The 26,264-nt window shown below is 34.6% G+C and overlaps 3 protein-coding genes across 7 annotated transcripts; 2 read left to right on the top strand and 1 right to left on the bottom strand.

The window, feature by feature from the left end:
- Positions 1-2,656: 2,656 nt before the first annotated feature.
- LOC123707817 (beta-glucosidase 11-like) lies at positions 2,657-11,713 on the top strand. Its single transcript, XM_045658166.1, has 11 exons — positions 2,657-2,685; positions 3,174-3,262; positions 4,331-4,478; positions 5,321-5,487; positions 7,985-8,245; positions 8,421-8,509; positions 8,916-9,063; positions 9,222-9,385; positions 11,140-11,228; positions 11,434-11,562; positions 11,710-11,713. Exons 1-11 carry the CDS (start codon positions 2,657-2,659, stop codon positions 11,711-11,713), a joined length of 1,317 nt encoding a protein of 438 aa, XP_045514122.1.
- A 3,088-nt stretch (positions 11,714-14,801) lies between these two features.
- On the top strand, positions 14,802-19,546 carry LOC123707436. Of its 4 annotated transcripts, XM_045657478.1 has the most exons (4): positions 14,848-14,869; positions 15,050-15,096; positions 15,212-15,305; positions 15,764-19,546. In XM_045657478.1, exons 3-4 carry the CDS (start codon positions 15,239-15,241, stop codon positions 19,408-19,410), a joined length of 3,714 nt encoding a protein of 1,237 aa, XP_045513434.1. In that variant the 5' UTR covers positions 14,848-14,869; positions 15,050-15,096; positions 15,212-15,238; the 3' UTR covers positions 19,411-19,546. The 4 variants fall into 4 exon arrangements, with proteins under 4 accessions (XP_045513433.1, XP_045513432.1, XP_045513434.1 ...); XM_045657477.1 differs by lacking the exon at positions 15,050-15,096 and having other exon boundaries at positions 14,802-14,869; XM_045657476.1 differs by having other exon boundaries at positions 14,815-15,092.
- Positions 19,547-19,728: 182 nt separating this feature from the next.
- On the bottom strand, positions 19,729-24,999 carry LOC123707705 (myrosinase 1-like). Of its 2 annotated transcripts, XM_045657986.1 has the most exons (11): positions 24,804-24,999; positions 23,902-24,005; positions 22,851-22,998; positions 22,615-22,781; positions 22,035-22,298; positions 21,865-21,953; positions 21,633-21,777; positions 20,559-20,722; positions 20,339-20,491; positions 19,952-20,040; positions 19,729-19,879 (listed from the first exon to the last, which is right to left on the bottom strand). In XM_045657986.1, exons 1-11 carry the CDS (start codon positions 24,824-24,826, stop codon positions 19,738-19,740), a joined length of 1,488 nt encoding a protein of 495 aa, XP_045513942.1. In that variant the 5' UTR covers positions 24,827-24,999; the 3' UTR covers positions 19,729-19,737. The 2 variants fall into 2 exon arrangements, with proteins under 2 accessions (XP_045513942.1, XP_045513943.1); XM_045657987.1 differs by lacking the exon at positions 20,339-20,491.
- Between the last annotated feature and the right edge of the window lie 1,265 nt (positions 25,000-26,264).

Consider the following 26,264-nt stretch of genomic DNA (forward strand, 5'->3'; position numbering starts at 1 on the left):
GCTCATTTTAATGGGATAAGAATGATAACAAAACTAAACAACAAAAATAAAACAGGATAATGAAAATAAAAAGCAATAAAAAACACGTGGTAAAGACGCGTAGATACTCAATACGCGTAAGCGCTGGCTGACCTTGCGCACGGTACAGACACTGACAGTTGGACTACGTCACTAAGATGGCCGCTAGTCGCAATATCAACGTGCGGGACTTATATATATATTTATATTTATATATGAGCTGAACAATGAAGTTGTAACTGCATAGATAAAGTTTATATTATAAGAACTAGCTACCCGCTAACTTCGTTTTGCCTTAATATGATTTTACTTAGCCTACCTTCTTAGTAGATACAAGCCAACATATGAACCCTATTGCTATATTGAGACTGTTTGCATTTCCGGAATAAAAACCTAAGTACTAAATGAAACTAAAATTTTCCATCAATTTTATACTATTTGAATTTTTCTCTACTTAATAGAAAAATTTAAAAAATATTATTTATATAGAGTAATTTTTTCAGTCAGTGAGTTTTGAAATTAGAAACATACGATTCATTTTTATTTATATAGATTATATTTTAATTAATGACACTAAGCAATAGTTGTATTATTGTTAATGTTTATTAGTGCAAATATTTTTCTAGAAATCATTTAGCAGAGTTTTTATGCTATTTGATAATAAATTAATAAATAATTCATCTCGTATTTGAAGCACGTTTTAACAGTTAATTTATTTGTAATTAAAAGCTTTTTGCTTGTAATTTATTTATTCTTCTCCTTCTTGTGCCTCTCTATTTCTGGAGGTTGGCCGTCTATATCGTGAAGCTTGTCAGGTCATGTGCCAGATGCAAAAACTCTTCATGTTCAGTTTCGAAGCCATGAGTGGTTTTGTATCAACACGCCGTTCTGGATTTTGTCCGTTATTTGAAGAAGGTGGTATCGGTCATGTTCAACACGTGGCCCAGGTACGCAACTTTCTGTTGTTTAATGTTCTGCAAAATTAAAACAATTTACCTAATGTGTAAAGAAGATATCGCTCGCTCGCTAGATAGGTCTTTAGCAATACTCTTTATTATTTCATAATTGTTTGGTAGAATGGTTAAATATAAACAAATATGTATAGTGATAGAAAATCAGTGGCGCGACAACCTCTTGGTTGCCTTAGATTTTTGATGTTTAAAAATATTTTTAAAAACGTGATACTAAAATAGATTATCTTAGCTTAAGATTTTCTGTGTCACACGCCGTCAAAATTTGGATCTAAGGCATTCTGTTTTCCTCCTTTACAATAGTGAAGAGTTTGCGGTTGAACTTATAGATTGTCAGTCATCTTTTACAGCTATAACTGCTCTGTCAATTACTTCTTCTGATTAAGCTGCTAGATTACTTTTGAGTTTATTTTTAAACACTATCTAAATCAAAAAGTCGTCATAATGTTTTTTATGACTTTATTGGAATTGAATTTAAAATACCATATATAATTAAAGTTATCAAAATACTTAGGAAGGAAATAATAGAACAACTAAACACCCAAAACGCATTGGTATTATTTTTGCCCAACACGCTCATATTAGAAAACAATCAAGACTTGAAATATTTTCGTAGGTAAAAAAGGAACGATCACAAATAATACTCAAATAAACGTGCAATTGTCTAAATAAAACATTTCATAGATAACTAATGACTTATAATAAAACTAAATGTACAAACATTCTTTATAACTTTTTGGTTTGGTTTTGGTTGAACTGTCATGGCATCGCTGGTTTCATGTGAAATGACTAAAACACTGTCAAATCGATATTTATTATATTAGGAAAAACAGTTATTCTTCTTGATCGCTTCCCCTACCTAGGGGGGTGTTCAATTACTAATCATGTGTCTTGGTCAGATCATCTTCGGGTCCTCTTGGCTAACCGTGCAACCACTTGGTTTGGAAGAGATTTATTGAAAGTGATCGCTCCAAAGCGATAAGGGCTCCGTTTTATTTATTATTTTTATATGTATGCAATTAAAAGCGGTATTTATTACTGGAACAAAGTGAAACTTAAAAAAAAACACTTTTTGAACGGATTAAAGCTAAAACTTATAATTTTATTTCGTCACCGTGACCACGCACGCTGAAAAGTACGCGAAACGCCGGGAAAAAATTAAAATGTAGAATTATGTAAATAACTATAAGTTTTAATAATAATACATAACTTTAATCCGTTCTAAAAGTGTTTTTCTTAATGTGTAAAAGCTATTTTAACAAAAGACAAAGTGAAAGTTCTGTAAATAAACAAATGAAAAATAAAATAAAAAATACGGTACGCAATTATCAAAAACAGTCAGTGGGTAGGTGTCAATCTCTGTAAAGGGTTTATAGATGTTACTTATTATTTTTAGGTATTTGAAATCGCCACAAAACGAACTTTGATTCACATACTATCGATATTTATTTTATAAATGTCTCTGCACGAAGGCATCATATAAAATTGCGATCTAGCCTTGCGTAAGACTAATAAATAATAATAAAACTAACATATTTTACTAAAAAGGATTTAACATAAAAAAAAGTATCCAATAACACTTCTTACATCGGAAGGTTTTCTTTGTTTAATAACTAAACCTTAATTGTTATGTATGTTCTTCAATACTGATTCTCACAGTTAAAAACATGATCTTCTTCGCAATAGTCGTGTTTAGGTGAGTTTTTCTAATGATTAATAAAAAACGTGCATATATTGTAAAATGTTAGATGAGGGGACAACAATTAAATAGGTGTAAGTAACCAATTTAGCTCGTGTCTTGTACACACCGTGTAGATGTACAAATGAGTCTGCCGTTCATAGAAGCTTTTGTAAGATGCATATGGCCAGACATAATGCGTGTCAGGAAAAAGCACAAGATCGAATAACTTTGGTACTTTTGGATTTAATCTATGCAGGATCTCTTACGATGTTTTCCTTCTTTATACTACGTATTGAACTCCAGTGTGTACCTAGCCGTAATTGGGGTTGTCGAAGTCAACATTGCTCCATACCGCGAATTAATCTGTGGTGAAATAAGATTTTTGTAGTAGTAAAGTATTAATGAATATGCAACAATCTGAATTTTTTTTAAATTGAAAAACCCATGATGCCATATGAGTCATTTTTCATATGAGATGTTAAGGATGCGTGTATTAGTTTTAGAGTAGTGAATGGTGAAGCATTTCCTGATGGATTCAAATTTGGTGCGGCAACTTCGGCTTATCAAATTGAAGGCGCGAGAAGTGTATCAGGTAAGGTTTCTACCTCTTTTCCCATCTTTAACGACCGATTACATACATTAAGCGTCCTGGAGATGTAGGTTACTATCAGAACCGCTATTTTCATAACTGCGGAAATTTTGTAAAAGTAATATGTGGTGAATGATTAACAAATATAATAAACTAAGGTCCATATTCCAATTCGTTGTTTAGTCACGCTATCCAGTCGTGTTAGAAATTGTTTTAACAGCTCTTGAAACTAGATCTAAGGTTGATTATACCAGAAACAACTTTAAACTGGTTAACTAAATAATATAATAATCAATGCTATGAAAAAGTTTTATTTATCACTTCGGACCATCTAATTTAAACCTTTATCATTAATTTTAATTATATCTAGTTATATTCAAGAAATAAATATGCCAATTATACTAGTTACAATGTAGGTTAATGAAGTACAATAACAAAAATAAAACAGTGTATACGTAACGGCTATGTTATAAAACTGAATTGCAAACCTTTAATAAATAAAAAAACTAATGTAAGTTTAACTTACCTATATGATATATAATATAAAGTAAATATTTTAAAGTTATATATTATTTAGCTTCTCTATCTACGAACCGTTTGACGACAGATACATCTAGTATCTGTCTAACCTAACATAAAAGCGACACACGACCTTAGCATCCTGTTCTCGAAGCAGTTTAGGCCATTTTCGCCCTGTAATTTTGTTGTGGACATAATTAGAAGCTTGAATTACCAGATACCAAGCAGGCGTATAAACGGTGTTTGTCAAGTCAATATATTTATTTATAACATAAAATATTGATATGGTCAGTATAAGATGTTGTTAGGCTTGCTAATTACGTAACTTAAGGCACTTCTGCCGTAAGTCGGGACTGAATAACCTGACCGAATGGGTATAACAAGGATTTCACAAGAAATATCTATATTTTTCTTTTTCTTTATTTTACAAAATAATAATTATATTATTATCATTAATTAATAATCACAATATGTTACATAAGAAAACCGCTGTAGTATGTATTAATGTAACCATAGCAGTCTTGTTTACAGACAGAACTTGACCATTTTCAGACAATGGAGTAAATATATGGGACACTTACACTCACAACCACCCGGAGTTTATAGCTGATAGAGCCACTGGTGATGTTGCCTGTGACTCCTACCATCTGTGGATGAAGGATATTGATATTGCTGAACAATTAGGCTTGGATTTCTACCGGTAGGTTCCATAATTACCTGTGACGCACTTACGATACGACTACGCGGGATGAAAATATGCTTGTACATGAACTTAAAAAACACAAGGACATATCCTTTATTTGTTTCGTTATACTTTTTATCTTAAGTTTATCAAAACAAAACAATACTACGATACAAAATCAGTCATCAGTCTGTGCTTGTCCCATTCTGCTGATTAGTTATCGACAACTAATCCTTTTTGGGTCAAAGGGAAGCTGGTTTCCTTAGAATGTTTTTCTTCAAAGTATAAGCGAGTGTAAAATACCCATAAAGAAAGCAAAGTCCATTCGCGTACAGCTGTGAATCCAACACAGAATAAAGAGTTTACCATTTTATTCGTTGTTATTAAATAAAAAATCAAATAAGTAGCGATTGTATGTAGATTTTGCATTAAAGTAGATTTGTAAAGATATACTTTTGGCGCGTTAGGGTAAAATGATGAGACTAAATTTTTACGATGCGCGCGCACATGGTCCCAAAACCCGAGACCTGCACACCGTCACAAAAAACCGACACCCGCACATCGTCACAAAAAACTAACACCCTAAAGTTAGCATAGTCAACATTTTAAAATAAAACTTGCCAATTTCTTTAATTATGTATAAAAAAAATTATTTACTTAGGTAATGCGATGTAATAAAACCGTCAATACATTAAATACCTTTTTTCTATTGTTAGTGTAGTTTTTTCTACAAACGTAGAATAACTACAATTTTTAAAAACGAAAGATAAAAAAAATTAAAGGATTTTCATCTTGTTACGCCAAAGAAGTATAACTTTTACCGCGTGTACATACTAACACACATATTGTTTTTTCATTAGGTTCTCGATATCCTGGAGTAGAGTTCTACCCACAGGTCTAACAAACAATGTGAGCAATGATGGGGTCGAGTATTACAACAAAATTATAAATGAGCTTCTCAGGCGAAACATAGAACCAATGGTTACAATGTATCACTTTGACTTACCACAAACGTTACAAGATCTTGGTAAGTAAGTTTTGCCGGCGTCGGGACGTGACGACCCCATCGCCCACTGGTGAAATAACCTGTGACAGAGGTTATTTCACCAGCGCAATCAGTCAATCCCTTTCTAGTGGGAGTGCCATGCTGTTGCCTCCTGGCTTCAGCCAAACGGGCAGGCACGATCGGGGCAGTACCACTGTCTTTCAGAAAACCGGCGTAAAGTGATACAAAAGGTTCGCCTTCTTGTACTCGCGTTTCGTGCGGTGAGAAAGATTCCCGGAGCCCATCCCCCCCCTTTACAAGAAATATGACGGTGCAGAAGAATCAGAATCTACCCCAGGGGGGTACCACACGCACTTGCGGTGGAGAATCCCCTTCTAGGCGTCCACCACCGGGACACTCAGCACCCGGTGGTGGACGCACAGGCTGCCCTTCGTATTCTGGGGAGGGGCAACTGTGCGCTCTTTAAAAAAAATTATCGGTCTCGGGGCAAACGGAGCAATCCAACAAAGGCACCCCCATCCACACTCGCCGTGGACTTCACAAATATTAGGGGGCTCAACTCCAACATCCACGCTGTCCACTATCATTTAGAGACTGCGAAGCCGGCCTTGCTCTTTCTTACCGAGACTCAGATTTCCTCCCCGGCTGATACTTCTTACCTCTCCTACCCGGGGTACAAATTGGAACATTCATTTGTGCCGCGGGCTGGAGTTTGCGTGTACGTCAGAGAGGATATCTGTTCTCGTCGCCTCGGGACGCTTGAAGGAAGGGACCTATCTAACCTCTGGCTGCGCGAAGACTGCGATGACCATCCGCGATTCTACGCATGCCTGTATAGGTCCCATAGCGGAAATGCCGAAACTGACCGACTCATTGAGCATTGACGACTCCCTGCTCGAAAGGATTCCTACCGCTGAAATCGTGTTACTTGGCGATTTTAACGCCCACCGTGCCGACTGGTTCGGCTCTGAAACTACCGATCACGCGGGATCCTTTCACGACTTTGCTTTAGCCTACGACTTGACGCAAATGGTCCCAGCGATTACGCGAATACCAGATGTGGATGGTCATAAACCTTCTTTGTTGGACCTTCTGCTGACTTCACATCCGGAGACCTACCAAGTCTCTGTTGACCCGCCATTGGGTTCATCAGATCATTGTGTGGTACGGAGCATTGTGCCGCTCACGCGTCCTTTACGGCCTAGCTTTGCGGGCTGTCGCCGTGTGTGGCACTATAAGTCAGCAGATTGGTATGGGATGCGGTCTTTTTTTGCGTCTTACCCTTGGAGGACCATCTGCTTTTCGTTGAGTACTCCGGATGACGTCGCTGACTCTGTCGCTGATGTGGTCCTGCAGAGCATGGAACTTTTTATTCCATTCTCTGCGGTGCCGGTCGGTGGCAAGTCCCAGCCTTGGATTAGGCGTTCGTGCAAAGGGGCTTTGCGCCGTAAGCGTGAATGCTTTAAAGCCTGGGCAGAAGTGGCGACATCCTGTGATGCGGCTATCGGCGAACGTAAAAAAGCATACAATTCAGCCTCTAGGTCCTTCAAACGGGAAATCGCTAAGGCACAGTCAGAGCATATTGCCAGGTTTGGTGAGAAATTGGCCCACTTTCCTTCGGGAACTCGAGCCTTCTGGTCCTGTTTATTCTGCATATTAATGATATGTTGCAACATAGCAACCTTCATTGCTATGCGGACGATGCGCACTGGGGATACTTTTTACACGGGCAGGGCAGGTATTTCTCGGGCTGTTGTTGATGAGTGCCGGAACAAACTTGTGTCTGAAGTCGAAACTCTTTTACGTGGAGTCTCGGACTGGGGTAGAATAAATCTAGTCCAATTTAACCCCAAGAAGACACAAGTCTGCGCGTTTTCCGCTAAAAAAACTCCCTTTGTCGCTACTCCCCTCTTTGAAGGCACTCTCCTTAAAGCCTCAGCTAACATCGGAATATTGGGCGTTGACATATCGAATAACGTCCAGTTTCGCGGTCATTTGGAAGGGAAGGCTAAATTAGCCTCCAAAAAGCTTGGTGTGCTCAGCAAGGTGAGACGGTATTTCACTCCGGGCCACCGCTTGCAACTATATAAAGCGCAAATTCAGCCCCACATGGAATACTGTTCTCATCTCTGGGCGGGAGCTCTCCAGTACCAGCTCCTTCCACTTGACCGTATTCAACGAAGAGCGGTTCGAATCGTCGACGACCAATCACTTTCCGTGCGGCTTGATCCCTTGACGTTGCGTAGAGATGTTGGGTCTCTCTGCATCTTCTACCGCATTTACCATGGAGAGTGTTCAGAGGAGGATAGCCTCCTGCCCGTTTGCCTCCTGTACACTTGCACGTTGTAAAGCACGCAAAACGTCAGAAAAATTTAAATTTAAAATTATGTAAAATAATTATAAGATTATAATAATACAAATAGCTTTAATCCGGTCAAAAAAGTTTCTTTCAATGTGTAAAAGCTATTGAATTTTTGATATCGGTTAATTTTTTTAAGGAATTTATAAAATTTTATAGGTGGTTGGACTAATCCTCTAATAGTTGAATGGTTTCAAAATTACGCTCGAGTTCTCTTAGATTTATACGCCGACAGAGTGAGAACTTGGGTAACTATCAATGAACCTTTACTTGTTTGTGATTACATCTACACCAGCGGAACCCTGGCACCTGGTATTTTGGAGCCAACTTTTGCCCCATATCTTTGTAACAAGTATGTATTATTAGCTCATGCTAAGGCTTGGAGGATATACGATAACGAATATAAACGAAGATATCAAGGTAAGTGTATCCTTTATTTTTCATTTCAGCTTAAATAAGTTTGTGTAAAAATTACCGACTTATGTCAAAATAAGTCGCCTTGCGGCATACCTATTATGCGGTTAAGGAATTTATATTATTATATAATATTTCCTCTATAAAGCTAAGTAAAGGAAAACTTAAACTTGTGTTTTAGGTAAATTGTCTATTGCTATCAACCCAGTTTGGATCGAGCCAAGCACACCACAATTTAAGGACTTGGCCGAGCTGGGTCAACAATTTGGAGTAAGTTAATACCTCCGACTAAATAAGAAATACAAACACTGTTTCTTAGTGGATCCGCATGTATTCATTGCAAGATAGTATTATCTTCGAAAGACAGATATATACACTGAACAATATAAAAAATGTAACAATCAAAATAACTATAAAATAATTTAAAAATAGAACGTAGAAATGGCAAATGAGAAATACAAAAAACATAGAATATAATATGAGATAACGCAATAAATCCTAGCCGACAGATATTCCAAATTTAAACATTAAATTTTATTTTAAAAGACTTAATGCCTCAAATGTCGTGGATTGAATGTGGCAATTTTGTTTTGTTATACATGAAGTTTCATTGTAAGCAATATAAGTTGTTATGCTAACTATATGTTGATAAATAAGGAATTAACCTATTTTCTAGGCTGGCCGCTACTCTTATCCAATCTATTCAAAGACTGGTGGCTGGCCGCCGTCTGTAGAAAAGTACATGAAAAATTTAAGTAAAAAGGAAGGTTATTCGAAATCTAGATTACCAGAATTTACACACGAAGAGATTAAACTCATTAGAGGTGAGTTTATTTTCATATCCGCTAACGTATTTCGAGCTCCAAATTAATTAAAACTGGGTATGAGATGGGAGAATAATGTAACAAAAAGTATACCTAAATTAAAATTATGGCGGCCAAATTGCGTCATTGTACTCGTATAATCGCTCTTCTTCTTGTAGGCACTTACGACTACTACGCTCTGAACCACTATACAAGCCGACTTATTCGCCCAACTAAACCAGGCGAAACGGCAGGTGCCTGGAACTTCTATGGCTCCACAGACCTCGATGCCGTGTTAGAGTCACCACCATGGTGGCCTCCCACCGCCGCCACTGAAGTTGTGGTAAGGAATTTATCAGCATATTTCGATAAATTATATTTAAAGACGCGGTAGTGCTTACGTTACGACGTTCCGGGGTAGTTTCAGTGGGTATTGTTCGTCCGTCTAACGTGAACTAAGTTGAGAGTCACATGAAATTATTTTCGATATATCTTCTTAATATATGGTTCCTTTAACTGTGGAACCAGCGGTCCACTGAAGTATTTCCGAACCAATTCGACTAAGGGTCCTTCGAGAAAAGAGCCTTCTTGAAATGCTGGCAACGCACTTGTGAGCCATGATTCTGACAATATGTCCATGGGCGGCAATATCACTTAACACTTAAAAAAACAGAAACCAAAGGTCTTTCTAGGATATTTTTGTATTAATTTTACGAAAGAAGAGATATTAACTCGAGTCCCATACCTGTAAAGCAATATAAACTTCGTGGTAATTATCAGCAAGGAGTTTTATTTAAATATTTTCTTGTTCCAGATGTATCCTAAAGGCATTCGAAAACAGCTGGAGTGGTTGCAACAACAATATGGAAATATAAGTTTCCTTATAACGGAGAATGGTTGTGCTAGTGGTACGAAAGGACAGTACGACTTTGATCGCATTATATTTATTGGATCTTATCTGAAAGAGGTTAGTAATTAGTATACGAATTTAAAAGCCCACAACAGAACATATGTTGTAATATTACTTGGATACTTTGGCTTTCAATCCGCATACTACATTAGTCCTTCTCGAACTTGGTTTAGCTTAAACGGTAATGATAGGTTTTTTCAGAAATTAACACAACGCGCGAAAAGCACGCTCGGTTACATTTGATATGGGATTGTACCCTCCAAGAAACTTCACATTTATTATTATCTATATACATTTGTATGTATGTTTGTAATGTTTTACACAAAAACTACTCGACCGATTTCAAAAATTCTTTCACCAGGGATCCCTAACAAAAATGCAATAATATAATCTATTGATTAAGAAACTATTGATGATATAACTAAAACATATTGTACAGTATTATAGAACATATACAAAAATAATGTTTTACCCATGGGCAACTGTATGCCTATCCTTATTCGGAACTCCAAAACAATTATTTCGCTGCCACAAAACAAAACAATGTCAAATGTTGTGAATAGGGAAGTTCTAAGACGTTCTGCAAATAAATATCTTTAATATTATAGAAAAAGTTTTGATTTTTTTTATTTCTTACAAATTATAATAATCAAACTAAAGATTCCTCTACTTACTAATAAAAAAAAATCTTAGCTAGTTGAAATCAAGATTTTTTAATGTCGCATATTCTACGTAAATGATGTGAAAGCCCCGCAGGGCATTGCTAATGTATTAATATAATAATTAACAATACTAGAAAATCTTACTGGTGCCACAGGTACTACAAATATTATTTTTTCTGCGGCTATTTGCTAACTGCCCTAAGGCTATGAGCGATGTTCTGTGCTGCTGTCATATGGAGTGACTTGGAAGCATTTACTCATCTGCCTAGAGCTACTGCCAGTCATCTAGCACTAGAATATGGTGAGGTTCTAGTCGACTCACATACTGTCTAATGGCGAGTTGGCGAGCAAGTTCGTTCGGGTGGCTTAGCTTAACCACTCTTTGTTTTTAACTGCCACTCTCAGGATAGTTCTCATTTTAAGGTGTTTGTTCGTTTTTGGTTATGTACTTGGTACTTTTGCAATTGCTCTTGGGACTACAAATATAAAAATGTATAATTAACCAGACAAATTCATTTGTTTTAGATTCTTAACGCTATTAGAAAGGGAATAAAAGTGGAAGGTTACACGGCTTGGTCACTTATGGATAATTTCGAGTGGTTGGGGGGCTACAGGTACCTATTCAATTATTACCTCCGATCGAAGTTTAAAGGAGGAATACGCATTTGTAAGCTTCCCTGCAGGCAGTTCCAATCGTAAATTTAAAAAAAAACATAATATTGTATTTTTAGGACTATTTACTTTCCTTTATTTACTATTTCATGGTTTCACAACGGTAGTAGCCCTAGAATAAGTTTCTATTATTTATTATCTTTACAGGACCAGCTACGGTTTATACAAAGTTGACTTTGAAAACCCCATGCGGAAGCGTACTCCTCGAAATTCCGCTAGATTTTACGCCGACGTTATTAAAACAAGAAGAATAAACTTCATTTTCAATGCAACACAGTCAAACAGAAAGGATTTCATATTTAAGCACAAGATTATGAAACCGTTTAATCAGTCATTGAGCAACCCTCCTCTATATAATATAGACCTATTTAATTTTAAACCTCTAAATATAACGTTAGATTAGATAAAACTATAAAATTTTAGTTGAAGTAAGAGTTGCATACGTAAGAATACGTTTCTGTGTTTCTAACACTTGTCGATATATATCTGCTTGAAACAAAATCACTTTTCGACAAGCGTGACCTAAATGTTAGCACTTAAGGAAATTGTATGAGAATGACGTTAGCTCACGCATTGTCACGTGAGCGTTTTCGTCGCATTCGCCCTGCAGGCTCTATAACTAAAAATAATTCATGTAAATAATAAGTTGCTTTAGGCTGTTAGATAGTATAAACAACATGTATTAAGTGGTTTTAAATACCATGTAAATAATCATTAATTTATCAGTCAGTCACGTGACAAAAAACTGACACTGGTTAGTCCAATCAATGCAGTAGCAGTAGTAGACGTAGCAGTGACCCACTGTGTAGGTCATAAAGTGATTTTCTCTCAAGCCACTGATGTTGAGATCTGAATAAGTATTTTATTATTTTCTTATGTAGCTAAGTTCACATTTCAAAGATTGTGCTCGATGCTCTATTAAATGTCATTAATTGTGGTGGCGTCCATGCGTTGGGTTGTCTCTCTCTAAAACATGGCGAGGGGGGCGATGGCTGGCCATGCGTCATACTCTTGAACTTGTGGTGACTGGTCGGACTTGAATTCGTGTATGCGGTGATGTTAGTTACTTCGACTATGTATTTCGTGTTGTTCCCACGAGAATGTAAGTGCATGTTCCTATTTCACCATGTCTCCTGTTGGGGGACAAATCTTTGTTTTTTATCATTAATTAACTATTAACTACTTAAAGATGTCATGCGGAACATGTTGTAAAGGTTGCAGCTCCTTATAAACTTTTTGTAAAACAAAAAACTTGGCGATTGAAAAGAGTGGCAAAGAGTTTATTGCCAGTTCGGCTTTTCCGTTCTTCGCCCTTGATTTGGGAACTGGCAGTAAATGTAAAATTAGAAGCATTTAATATGTATTTCTTTTTGACGTTCATAAATGTACATTGTGTTACCTAAATGAATAAATGATTTTGATTTATTTTATTGTTAAAAGCTGGGCAACGCTCGGCACATTGATTTAAATTGGTAAAATTAGCACAAAATACATTTTTTTACGTAGAGATCATACAAATATCAAACAAAACAAACATTAAACATGTAAATAATAATAAAAAATTAAATTACAACAATTTAAATATAGATAAAAGGTTCGGGCAATCATTCGGATTATTAAATATCTTAAATGCAAACGATATATGAATTAATTATCTGCGATTCCCCAATGACAACATTTTAAAGTGCGCTAGCGTGGTTGGTTTCGAATGTTGGCAGCTTTTTTTTCGAGATGCCACTGGAGAAAATGACTGCCACAGTAACCTCTTTTGTGATATTTCGAGTCGTAACATATGCGTGGCATAATGCGGCGTCCATACAACTGTACCGTATTCTAGAATGCTCTGCACGAGACATAATAGAATTTTCGTTTTGATGATTCGGAATCCTTTTGTATTTATTTCTCAGGACAAAACTAAGCATTCTAGAAGCTTTCTTTATTATAATGTCCTGGTGTTCGAGAACGTTAGTTTATTATCAAAAAGTATCGTGAATTACTCTTTCCTCTCGAACTATATGATAGTTGTGAATTATAATGTCCCTTTTTCTAGAAAAACGAACGAAATGGCATTTTTGGACATTCAGCTCCATACCATTGGAGATACACCATGAAGTTATATCATTCAGATCCGATTAGAGCAGCAAGCAATCCTTGAAGTGACTGATAACACGACAAAATTTGAGATCTTCTGCATACATATACTTATTAATTCTAATGACTATATGTATGCAATGCTTAAAACAAGTTATTATGTCATTTACAAATATACCCCCTAAGACTATTTGATGACATTTTAAAAGCATTTCATTTTATTTATTAGTGACTAAGGAACCGATATGTATTAGCTTTAAAATTTCAATATTCATACCGCCGTATGAACAATTCGCTATGAACGACAAGTTTTTATTGCGTTCATTGTCACTCGTCACGTGACCAATGATAATGAAAGATAAGTATGCATTTCACTTTCCATTTATTAAATTATATTAGGCGGTGCTGACCTGTAAACATAGCTCCGGGTATTTTTGTTTGTTTACAAAGGGATTAATTGCTTTTATTAAAATAAAAAGTAATTCAGTTAAGAAAACATAATTTTAGGTTATACAAGACTTTTTATGAAGCAGAGATATATAGTAGGCAAAAAAACCAATAGGCTTAAACATTCAACTTCAAAAATATAGTTTCAAAGAATTGAAATTTCAAAAAATTGAGTTCCTTAGTCACTAACATTCATGTGACCTCAGTTTTGCACTCTGCTATCCTTCAATGGGGAAATTCATTAGTTGCGAATAAAGTTTTTATAACTCCTAAATAATTTATAAGGGCTATTATGGACCTCTTGTAGGCTGTATTATAAAGTTTTAACATACTAACATAGAATATAACAATAAAATAATTTTACTGTTTTAAAATATTTTTTTACATTTATATGTCTGATTGTGCGAATTTTTAATACATCCATTCAAATATGTATTGTTTTGAAGGCAATAACATAAGTACTTAAGAAGGTGCATCGACTTTCTGTATCGAAGAAATCGCGTGAGTCCGCCAAGCATCCGCGAATATTCAATTTTAATACATAAATAGCAATTAGGTAGAAATATAACTAAACTTAAATAAACCAGACACAATCTGTTAATATTGAAATTTCAGCCGGAAACGTTTCAAACTTTTTTATCATTTATATTATTATATATATATATATTATTATATACATGTACATATAGTTATTTTGAATTTAATTGCTGCAAATATTTTGAGGCTATTGTTGTACTCTATGTTTCCAATGTATATATATATATATATATATATATATATATATATATATATATATTATATATATATATATTATTATATACATGTACATATAGTTATTTTGAATTTAATTGCTGCAAATATTTTGAGGCTATTGTTGTACTCTATGTTTCCAATGTAAATTGTAAACTGTTAATATTTCATTGTGAACTGTAGTCTGTGAAGTGGGAACGCCCTATTCGGCGGGAATAATTCAGTATGAATTGTTAAAAACACTTAAACTTTGTAGAAACTTAACAATAACGCTTATCAAATACCAGGATAATTGGTAAATTGCTGAATACTGTTAATGTAATCACTCGGCATTAGGCGATGACAGCGACTAATAAATAATAATACTTGTCCATGATAATATCGTGTGCTTACTGATAAATTCGATATCCCTACATAACTACGATTATAGGTATAGATGAGGATGCAAACTTTATATAATTATCATTTTATACAGCTCTTTGGAACAGTGACTCATGAGTAATCCTTGTATACACTAAGTTGGTATTAACTTATTCTATATAAAATTTCACTAAAATCTGGTTCAAAAAACCAGATTTTGGTAATATTTTATTTTATCTACTAATAGAACTTGAATGAATTTAATTATATATTGCAGCTGTGAATAATAACTAACCCCACTACCATGTCACAGGCTTCAGGAAGTATGAATCCTGAGGGTATGATTACTTCACTTATAGCTCAACTGAAAAGTGAGTAAATCCTTAATATTTATAATAATACAATTGACAGACATAGTATACTGTAAGGAGTTGTTTTTGATTCTTCAAACATGTTATTAGGGTTTGACATTGACTATTTGACAAATTTCTGTATTTATTTTAATATCTATATTGTATGGGTTCTAAGGCTAAACAATTGTTTTTTTAAATAATCTACTACATATATATACATTTGCATACAATTGACTTCTATGTCTGAAAAAATATGATGAAAACTAGCCTATATTGCTTAACTTTTTAATATATTGTAAATTATATATTTTAATTACAAACATTTAATCAAAAACAAAGATGCATGAATCACATATGTAAGATTATGCATTCTTGTTTTGTATTCCGATTTACAAATTGGCTGTATAAGTACAAAATATATAAAAATATCTGGCACCAATTTAAATAATAATTATTTCAAAATTCTTTTTTTACAGTTACAAAAATACCTGAGACCCCAACAACAGACCAAGATTTTATCGTCAACCAGGAACAAAATGCATCAAATAAAGTGCCTGAAGTAAATGAAATTTTTGAAAATATAATAACTTCTATTAGTAAATCAAATAAAAAGGTGTTCAAAAAACATCTTAACTTTTTACATGTAATTGACAAAGCATTAATAGAGGAATATTTGAGTGCCAAGAATATAGATTTGTTCTCTTTAATTAGTAAACATTCTCAATTAGAGATGTTAGAATATCTTATAGAGCAAAGAGAAATTTTGCCATACCTTATGCCACTGGATAAAAAAAGGGAAGAAATAAGTATAAAAAATACATTTTTGAACTGTATGTGCAACTGTAATTCAGCAATGCTTGAAAGGTATTATGACTATTTAGCTGGAGATCTTCACTGGGTTATATATAATAAGACCAGTAGTAAAAATGATTTTGAAAATTTTAAAAATATTTTAAGTTTGTTAAAAGAAGCATACAATGAATACAATGATATTTTAAATAAAAATTATCAAGAACAAGGGGTAAACCCACAAATAGTTGTAGATGTCTTGTGTATAATTTCTTTTAATGAATTTCAAATAGAGTTGTATGGAAAATTAAATAAAGTAAAACTTGAAATGGAGCAATGGCAACCTGTCATTGACAAAGACAATGCAATTAGAGAGATTAAAGTCCTTATAGACATTATAGATATAACAATTAGCTTACATGCCGACTACTCAAGGAATAAAATTAATGATAGTTTTCCTGCTCTATTATTGCTTGAAGATGCTGATAATTTTACAGTGTATCGGATAGCACAAAAAGTTTTTATGTTTAGGAAATTTTTGTGGAAAACTGATTACAATGTGTGTCTTCTTATATTGGATAATCTGTATCTGTTGAAAGAAAGACTAAAAATGCCGGGAACCATTTATCAGGAATTAGAATCGCACCTTTACTACTTTATTTATAATTGTAAAAGTAAATGGTCGTTCTATTTATCTAAAACCCAAATGGTAGAAGTTCAAAATCTTGTTGGAGAACATAACGGCGTATTGCATATTTTTAATACCTCCTTTGATATGGATATAGGAGCATTATGGACATTTTTGATTATTTACTTAGAGAGGCAAGATTTTCTAGAGAAACTTTTTAATTTTAACGAAAAGTTAAAAGTGCCTATCTTACCAGAAAACATTAAACTTAACAGATCAGAAATGTCGCAAGATGAGCAGCAGTCTTTAATTCCTATACCAGAAATGAGAGACGATTTCTCTTTAAGAAAGATGTATAAAACTCTCGAAGAACTGCCAAGCGCTGAAGATGTAAGGCTGAAAACGGAATGGGCCCAATTAATTGTCGAAAGAGTTCTACAAGTAGTTGGTGAATTCATTAAAAGTACCAAAGAAAGCAAACACTTAGAGGCAACAACCCAAGCTCTGATGCTAGCGGAAATACCATTACATATTGTAAAATCTCTCAAAGCTATTCGGCAATTTTTAAGTAAAGCCGATAATTGCCAAATACTGTGGAGAATCGAGTTATCAAAGCACGGACAAACTGTGCTAGCAAAGGTGTTAAATGATTTAAAACACATTAAAGATGTTATTAAAAGACAAATTAGTATAAACCGGTATCTGGTTAATAGATCTCTCATAAATGGTTGTCGAGGAACTTTGATAAAACGCAGGGACTGCATTAGAGAAAACATAGAAAACATTATGCCACATCATTTTGACGCCGTGTCTCAAGGCCTGGGAGTATTTCTTCAAAATCCTACAGAATATACAGGTAATATGCTTTTGGAAAATTTTTATAAGACACACTGGAAACCCACAGGGCTTAGCGTGGATCTCATGATGGAAGTTGCACAACTCCAACATGACTTAACAATGCTTCTTAATAAACACTGTCAAGTTCAACAAAGTATAAAAGCATTCATTGATAAAAACTATACATATTACAAAAATGTCATAGTTACGATTTTAGACAAAATAATGTTTCAGAAAGAGAATTGGAAAAACATTAAGTTGGAATGCCTAAATAATGTGGATCTGCAATTTGATTTAATTTCAGAATATCCAAATGAATTAGATGTAAACAAAATAAGAACAAACTTAAAATTAAACAACTGTAGTAACAAAAAATTAACTGATTTGTTAACGAAAGTTATTGAAATAAAATCTTTGTGGGATATCATTGAAAATATACTTGATTTCATTATCAACAAGTGTAAAGTATTAAATGATTCCGTTGCTGAAATTAAGTGGGGCATTATTTCTGAATGTTACGCAATTGTTTGTCGGACCACGTACACTACTGACGATATGGCTCGAAATGTTGAAAGGTTATTTCATTTTATGGAACAAGCAGGCCTCAGAGCAGACAAATCCGTAGTAAGAAATAATTATAATTATGACGGTTTACTAGAGTTGGAAGAAATACTTCTAATAAATAATTTTGTAACTGAAGAAGAAATCCTGTATATATCCAAAAACACGCCTGTAAGCCAAAGGGAAAGTCTAAAGTCATTAACCTTTGACAAAAGCAAATTTATTGTAGAAATGAAACATTACGTTGATGCAATCGGAAGATTGCAACCATATGATCCCAAATCCGAAGAAATCATCAGCAATGTTAAAAACCGGGACGGTAATCTCTTAAAGTGTTACTTGAACAGATTAAAATCACTTAGCTCACTCTTAAATGGGCAGCCGAAAGATTTGTTGATTTTACGTTATAAATATATTGGCCAATTTAAAATCTGGTTAGAAATGATTTTAATTGACATTTTTAATATTCTAAAAATTTGTAATCAAGATGGTAATCTACGTAAGGTTAATAGGTTATTAGCAGAAATAAATTTAAGACATGTTTTGACTCATGGTAGTCCTTTATTGGAGGTTGTTGGTGATTTTTTGGATGCCAATGATGTACCTTCCGAACTGATTTCTAAGGCCTTAGAATTTATCAAAGATTTAGAATCAGTACAAGCGTTGTACACGTTGAAAGAATCCAAATTTGATTTTAACTTAATATATAAAAGCGTTGACCATTTTGATAAGCAGCATCTTTTAAATTGTTTGAAGAAATCCAAAAACTGGGAACAATATCTTTCACTTTTACCGGAAAACATTGTCTATAAAAAGCCTAAAACAAAGAAGAAACAAAAAAAGAAACCCCACCTACCCCAACCCGAATTAATAACGGCTATAAAGGATAATGCAAATGATAAGATCAAGGAATTAATAAATATTGTCGATTTGGATGCAAAAGATCAAAATGGTAAAGCTGCCGTCCACCATGCAGTAATTCAGAATAATATTGAAGTTCTAACATTATTAAAAAAACATAAGGCAGACCTCGATATAACAAACCAAAAGGACAACAATCGCACTGCGCTACATTATGCTGCAATGAAAGGAAATAGCGTTGCAGTGGATTTTTTGTTGAAATCTGGTGCTTTAGTACAGAAAGACACAAATGGTAATACTTATAAAGACATTGAAGCCATGCAAATTGAAATATCAGATGAAAGGAATAAATTTAAAGGTGATATGGACGACCTCCTTTCTGATTTTGAAAGCTTTGGGTTAAATGAATTGGGAGAAGAGACTGATGACAATGTAATGAATATATAAATCATCGTGTATTAATTATATTATAAAAATATTGAATTTTTTGTAATGATATAATCATTGTTTTATAGTCTAGAATATATTGTTATACGTACTTATGTGTGATAAGCATTTAGTACCAAAGAAAAACATGCACAACTTTTACAACTATTGAATTTTATATACGAATTTGTATTTCTAATAAAATTATTATCACATCAGAAAACTTAACTGTATGTAGGTTAAGAGATATTTTTTATATTTTTATTAAACATTTTATACATATAAACTGATTTTTATTGCTGTTAAAATTAGTTATAAGGTTTAGAATAAACATAAATAAATAATACTTTAAAGTTCATCGTTAATGTATGTATGTAAAACATCACAAGATCTAGTTTGTATGACGGCTGCGTAGAACTTAGCGGATGGGCGAGGTATGCGTGCGCGCTTCGGATCATCGTAATCCACTTTGTAGAGACCGAATTTCACTCTGAAAAGTATTGCCAATTAGGCTCGCAAATTTAGATTGTTTTTCTTAATCCTTTTCTATATGACTACTCACGTATTTCCAGACTCCCACTCAAACGTGTCAATTAGACTCCAAACTGTGTATCCAGTTACATTTATCCCTGCCTTAATCGCGAGTTCCACCTATAATTGTTATATCATTATATATTCCGTCGGAAATGGAAATACGGCATTTTAATTTCTCCAATAAATATTTATATAGTAACACTCAAAGTTGGTGATGGAACACCCTTTTGCCTCGACTGAGCAAAGCTAGAGAAGTCTGCGCAATATAATATATCCTGTGTATAATATAATATATCCACTGGCTGAACAGACCGAATCGGCTTTAAGTACGTAATATTTTCATTAGGAGTTTATCCTAAGGTTCAAAGAGACTTATCGGTTCGAAGAGGCTTATTGCTCAATTCTAATTAGTTACCTGCTCTAAATGCTTATTGTGATATCGTATTTTGTTATAGTCATTTTCATCTTCTCCACCATCACCATAGCCTATTTCCGTTACTATAATTTCAATGTCACCGAATTCCTTTTTAACCCACTCCAATATTCGACGGAGTCCGATTGGATATTCCTGTTTAAATTTAACTTTAAAACAAGTCAACTTTAATATCACTATTTTCTTTTAACTCTTAACTTACATATAACCAAGGTACAATATTTTCATTCCTCCATGTAGCGTCAACCGTCAAAAAAGATCCTAATTCTTGAGAGCCCGTGAAGGGCCATTCCAGTCTGTCATCCATCGTAGCTTTCCGAACTACACGACTTGTGTAGTAGTTTAAACCGAAAAAGTCATACGTACCTGTAAAGTACCTAACATAACAAGGGATTGAAGTTCTCTAATTAAGGAAATTGTTTCCAAGAAAACTAAACTTAATATTTATATAGAAGAAACTAAAACTTACAAAATAGGAGAGCACCTTGAGATGAAATAGATTTACCTAAATGTAATCGCGTTTCGTGCGGTGAGTGAGATTCCTGGAGAAGAAAACTCCCCTTCCCTGTCTAAGAAATATGAAGGTGCCGAAGAAACAGAGACTACCTCAGGGAAACGCGCGTAGTGGAGGATCCACCATCGGGTGCCCTGTCCACCACAGGCCCTTCGTATTTTCTAACTATTCTTTTCTATCTTGTAACTCTGCGCGCTATTACTATCAAATTAAACATAAGTCAGTTGTGTATCGATCTCGGGGCAAACGGTGCAAACTAACAAAGGCACTCCCTTCAACACTCGCCGTGGACTTCACAAATGTTAAGGGGTTTAATTCCAACATCCACGCTGTCCACTACAATGTAAAGACTCTGATATACTACCTCTCATACCCAGGGTATAAATTGGAACATTCGTTTGTGTCTTAGGCGGGAGTTTGCGTGTATGCTTGTTCTCGTCCACTTGAAACGCTTGAATCTAACCTCGGGCTGCGCGTAGACTTTGATGACAATCCGTATCCATAGCAGTTAACGTTAAGGCAGAATACGAAATTTCACCTGCGTCGTTCAACAACTGAGCGTTTTTAAGGCAATTTTTCCACGCACCACCACTGTGTGGGTCCAGCTACCCACTGAAGTATTTCCGAACAAAATTTACCTAAGATCCTTCAAGAAAAGAGTGTACTAATTGTTTAAAGGACGGCATCGCACTTGCGAACCTTCTGGCAATTTGAGAGTGGGCACACAACAAAAACACGGCGGCACTACTTAATATAAAATACCTTTTACAAAATTAATTTCCTCTGTAGTAAATGGTGGCAGTCTAGAAAAGCTAAAACCTTCGTTTTTACTGTTAGTGGCGATTATCTCTTCTATCTCTTCCGGCCATCCACCGTTCTTCGAAAATACTGGATATGTATAAATTACCTGAAAGCAAACCTCATTTACTCACTCCACGAAAACGCTCTAGATCTTTAAGGTAAGTTGACACACAACCTTTTGCAATGTGCTTACATTTAAACTATAGGTGAGCTCCCCAAGCTTCCGTTCCTCCTCACTCTTTCCCTCCAGCCAGAATATCTGGTTTGCAATACTTACTTTACCTGAAAAAAATAACCAAACACTTATGTCTACAAATAAGTTACTTAGAACTTTTTTTATTAAGTCGTCGGTAGTTTCCATACCACGATGTTTTGGTTTAAACATCACATCATAAATTCTCCAGGCACGCGCATGGGCCAACAAAGTGTTCTTAGCGCACAAAAAGGCTCCGTAATTCGGATCGCTAATTCCTGGGGCAAAGCCGGTGTTTTCGCCGTATGCGGCTGCACACATGATTAATGGCTCGTTGATAGTCAGCCAAGTCTTGACTCGATCACCGAAAAGACTAAATAACACCTTTGCATAATCCGCAAACCAAGTGCCTATAAGAGCATTTGTCCAACCACCTGGAAGATATTGCAGGAATATCGGTTAATAATTTTAAGATGGATTTTTAGTAAGTCTGTCATACTCAAGTAAATTACTAGACTAGATTATGATAAGAAGAAATATATACGTAATGCTTATAAAGCATTATAAATGCTTACAATAGAATAACAACTGAACAAATACTACTTGCAGTAAAATGGAAAATCGACAATTTCAGTATATATATTATTTAAAATAGTCTTAAAGTATTTTTTTTTTATTTTAATGCGCCAGATTTACTAGTATACACTAGTAAACGTGGAAACTTTGACATGACAAATAAATTGTAATTACCCAAGTCTTGTAAGTTTTGTGGTAATTCCCAATGATACATTGTGACCATCGGTTCGATTCCCTTTGCGAGCAGTCCGTTGATAAGTTCATTGTAGTATCGAACGCCATCTTTGCTTATTTTGTTTGGATATCCTGTGGGTAGGATTCTTGTCCAGGATATTGAAAATCTGTAACAGATATAAATATCAACGCACAAGTAGCTTTTCGTTTTTTAAATTATTTAACAGTATAGATACCTGTAATAGTCTAGTCCCAAGGCAGCACAGGCGGCAATATCTTCTTCCCATTGATAGTAGGAATTGGCTGCTACGTCACCATTTGTATTGGAGCATTTAACGTCATATTTAATGTGACAAAATGTATCCCAGATGCTTGGAGTTTTGTCTTAAAAAGCCATAAAAGTAGTAACAACTGATAGAATTTATTTAATAAATAAATAATTTTATTTGGTGAAGTGATGTACTGAGAGAACGCTTTTGTAGACAACTATAAATTTTCGTAGCAGCGTAATATAGGATAACGTTAATTTCTTTAAGACAATCATTTTTATCAAACCGAAACCGGTTACTAAAATACGTACAGAACGAATCTATTAAATCTTTCATACCTAGCGAAAATCTTGAGAGCCAGCGTAGGTTCTATTGATAGAATTCGTTAAAGCTTCCAAAATTTAGAGAATTAAAACGACATTGGCATAAAGAAATAAAAAGAGTTTGGAATAAAAATTGTACAGTATAGGATCCATTTAGGATACCTATAGGCCACCTACCTATATGCCATGCCTTATGAAATTGATAAGTAGATATTTTCTCATCATCTAATGATGATCATCATACTGCAAGATTATGTACAATTTACGCACACGGCAAATCAATCGTAGAAAAAAATATCAAGATTAGAAGGTCGTTAAAAAGGCAATGAATACTTTGCTTTATATAAAGAATATTTTCTAAAATAATAAAATTTACAATATGTAAATGATGCAAAAAGTCCGTAAAAAATCTTATCGTACAATTATCTCCAGAGAAACTAAACTAAAGATACCTACTATTTTATTAGACTAACACGACTACGGTTGTAAAAAAAAATTAAATGTCGTGATACATAAACTTTGTTAAACAAATTATTACAAAATTATAACCTGGATATTACATTATAGGTAATATTTATCTGTATTAAATACGTTTTAAAATTAAACCTTTAACGATTCTTTAAGCAAGATATTTTTTTAGAGCAATAACCGTCTTTTTATAGACAATATAAAGTGTTTTCTTAATACCAATTTACCACTAATATTCCAGGCTCCTTCTATTTGATACGAGGAAGTTGCAGCACCAAACTTAAACCAAGGAGGAAATTTTGCGGTACACAAATGTGACAACAGAAGAACGCTGAAAAATAAAGTATTTACTGGTAAATACGTTCATGGATTGACAGTCGTCAGAGATGTAAGGAATAATATCAAACTAAAGTCGATTATTTAAATGCAATAGAAAGTACGTGTTTTCACTGCCCTATACATAAGGCAGTTGACATCAAATGAGACATTAATTTACGCTACGTTGCAGCTACAGATTATCAGGAACAATGTTCCTTTCGTCTACAAGTTGATAAGGTCGAATGACAACGCTCGCTTCGCAAATGTACAATTCAATAAATTTAATTATAAAACTTAATTTACGTCTTACACTAAAAGTTATTTTCAGAATTCAGACGCTAGCCGCTATTGGCTAATTGCACATTGACATTTTTTCTTACTTATTATCGATTTTATCAAGGGCACTATAATAACTACCTTCAACCTTCAGAGCTATAATTAGCTGTGATACGATAAGAAATTACACCTTAATATTATATACATTTGAAATAAAAAACTACCTTTTATCATGATATCTACGACTCGTAGCACATACGACAGGTATCTTGGATATAATAATAATAATAGGTACACAGGTAATCGTTTTGCGAAATACTATTACCTTATCATAACTATAAAATACTGGACAAATAAATATGTGTAACAAAATAATTAAGTTTTCCAATAAAAGATCCTATTATAAGCTTCTTTCTTAATTCAAATTATTGATATTTCATTAAAAATTAAGAATACTACTGTAAAAAACAATTTTTTTCAACTAAGAACAACTAAATGATAATATGTTACATTGTCCTAAATAAATACTAAATACCTTAGCATGATACACGTCTTCATGGCAAGTTTGAAATTTTACAATACGTATTAAACATATTGGACAATTATAAGGTAAACAATTGTTTAGTACAATGTTCCGGTGTTGAGACGTGACGTCGCCCACTATTGTAATAACATCAAAATCTGTACACCATCGGAGCATTCAGCACTCGGGGCTTGAACGCCAGGAAGGATATTTGTTCTAGACGCCACGGGAAGCATGAGTATCTATCCTCTGGCTACTCGAAGACCGCGATGATTATCCGCAATTGCACGCGTGCCTGTATAGGTTTCATTACGGGAATTCCGAAACCGACCGACTTATTGAGTACATCCAAATGTCTACAGTTTCCCTACTCGTCTCGTCGAAAGTGTGATACTTGGCGACTTTAGTACCTGATCATGCGGGTAGGTCTTTTTATGGCTTTAACTTGGCATATGATCTGACACAAATGTGGATGATTACAAACCAAAATCAAACCAAACTATTGAAAGCGGTGACATCTCGTGATTCCAATACCGGCGAACTTAAAAAAAAGCATATAAGCTGCCTCCAGGTCCTTTAAACAAGAGGTTGTTAAGGAAAAGTCCGAGTAAATTGCCAGTCTTGGCAAGAGCTTGCCTGCCTCACTTCGGGTCTCGAGCTTCACTCGCCAAAGCTTTTAATGGGAATTTCTAGCAGCCCTTTACGTCTGCACAGGAATGATGACTGGCTGGCCTATACCTAGAAGGCAACGCCTACCTTTTGGGCTGTTTCTTCGCCTTCATCGATCCCTAAAAAGCGCCTAAAAACTCTTTGGAAGGAAAGCCTTAATTAGACTTTTAAGTCTTTAAGACGTTTGATGTGCTCAGCGAGGTGAAACGGTACTTCACTTCGGGCCATCACTTGCAATTATTAATAGCGCAAATTCGGTCCCACATGGAATACTGTACTCGCTTTTGGGTGGGAGCTCACCAGTACCGACTCTTTCCACATGATCGTATTCAAAAGTGATTCGAATCGTTCCTCGGAACGGACTAAAACTGAGATGTGGGGTTTCTCTGCATCTTCTATCGCGTTTACTATGAAGATATGATTTACTAGTTAATATCTATAGCTGAGTAGGATCATCGGACGTCGAGGCAGAATACGAAATTCCACGCGTATCATTTCGACGTCCGTCGTTCAACAACTGAGCATTATTTATCGCTGTTATTATCAACCAAACCAAATTGACTTAGGGTTCTTCTAGAAAAGAATTTATTAAAAAGTCCGCAACGCACTCGCGAGATCCCTGATATTGAGAGTGTCCATGACTATCACTTAACATGAGCCTCCTGCTTATTGAACAGGGTTCAATAAAATAATATATATTTCTAATTTTTCTCAGCGATCGTTCTCTTTTCTGGGTTATTACTTGTATAACAAACTTAACAAAATTCTAAATATATATCCTAAAACCAAAAAATGTGTAAAGCA

This window comes from Pieris brassicae, chromosome 3, assembly GCF_905147105.1.
Source record: "Pieris brassicae chromosome 3, ilPieBrab1.1, whole genome shotgun sequence".
NCBI lineage: Eukaryota > Metazoa > Arthropoda > Insecta > Lepidoptera > Pieridae > Pieris > Pieris brassicae.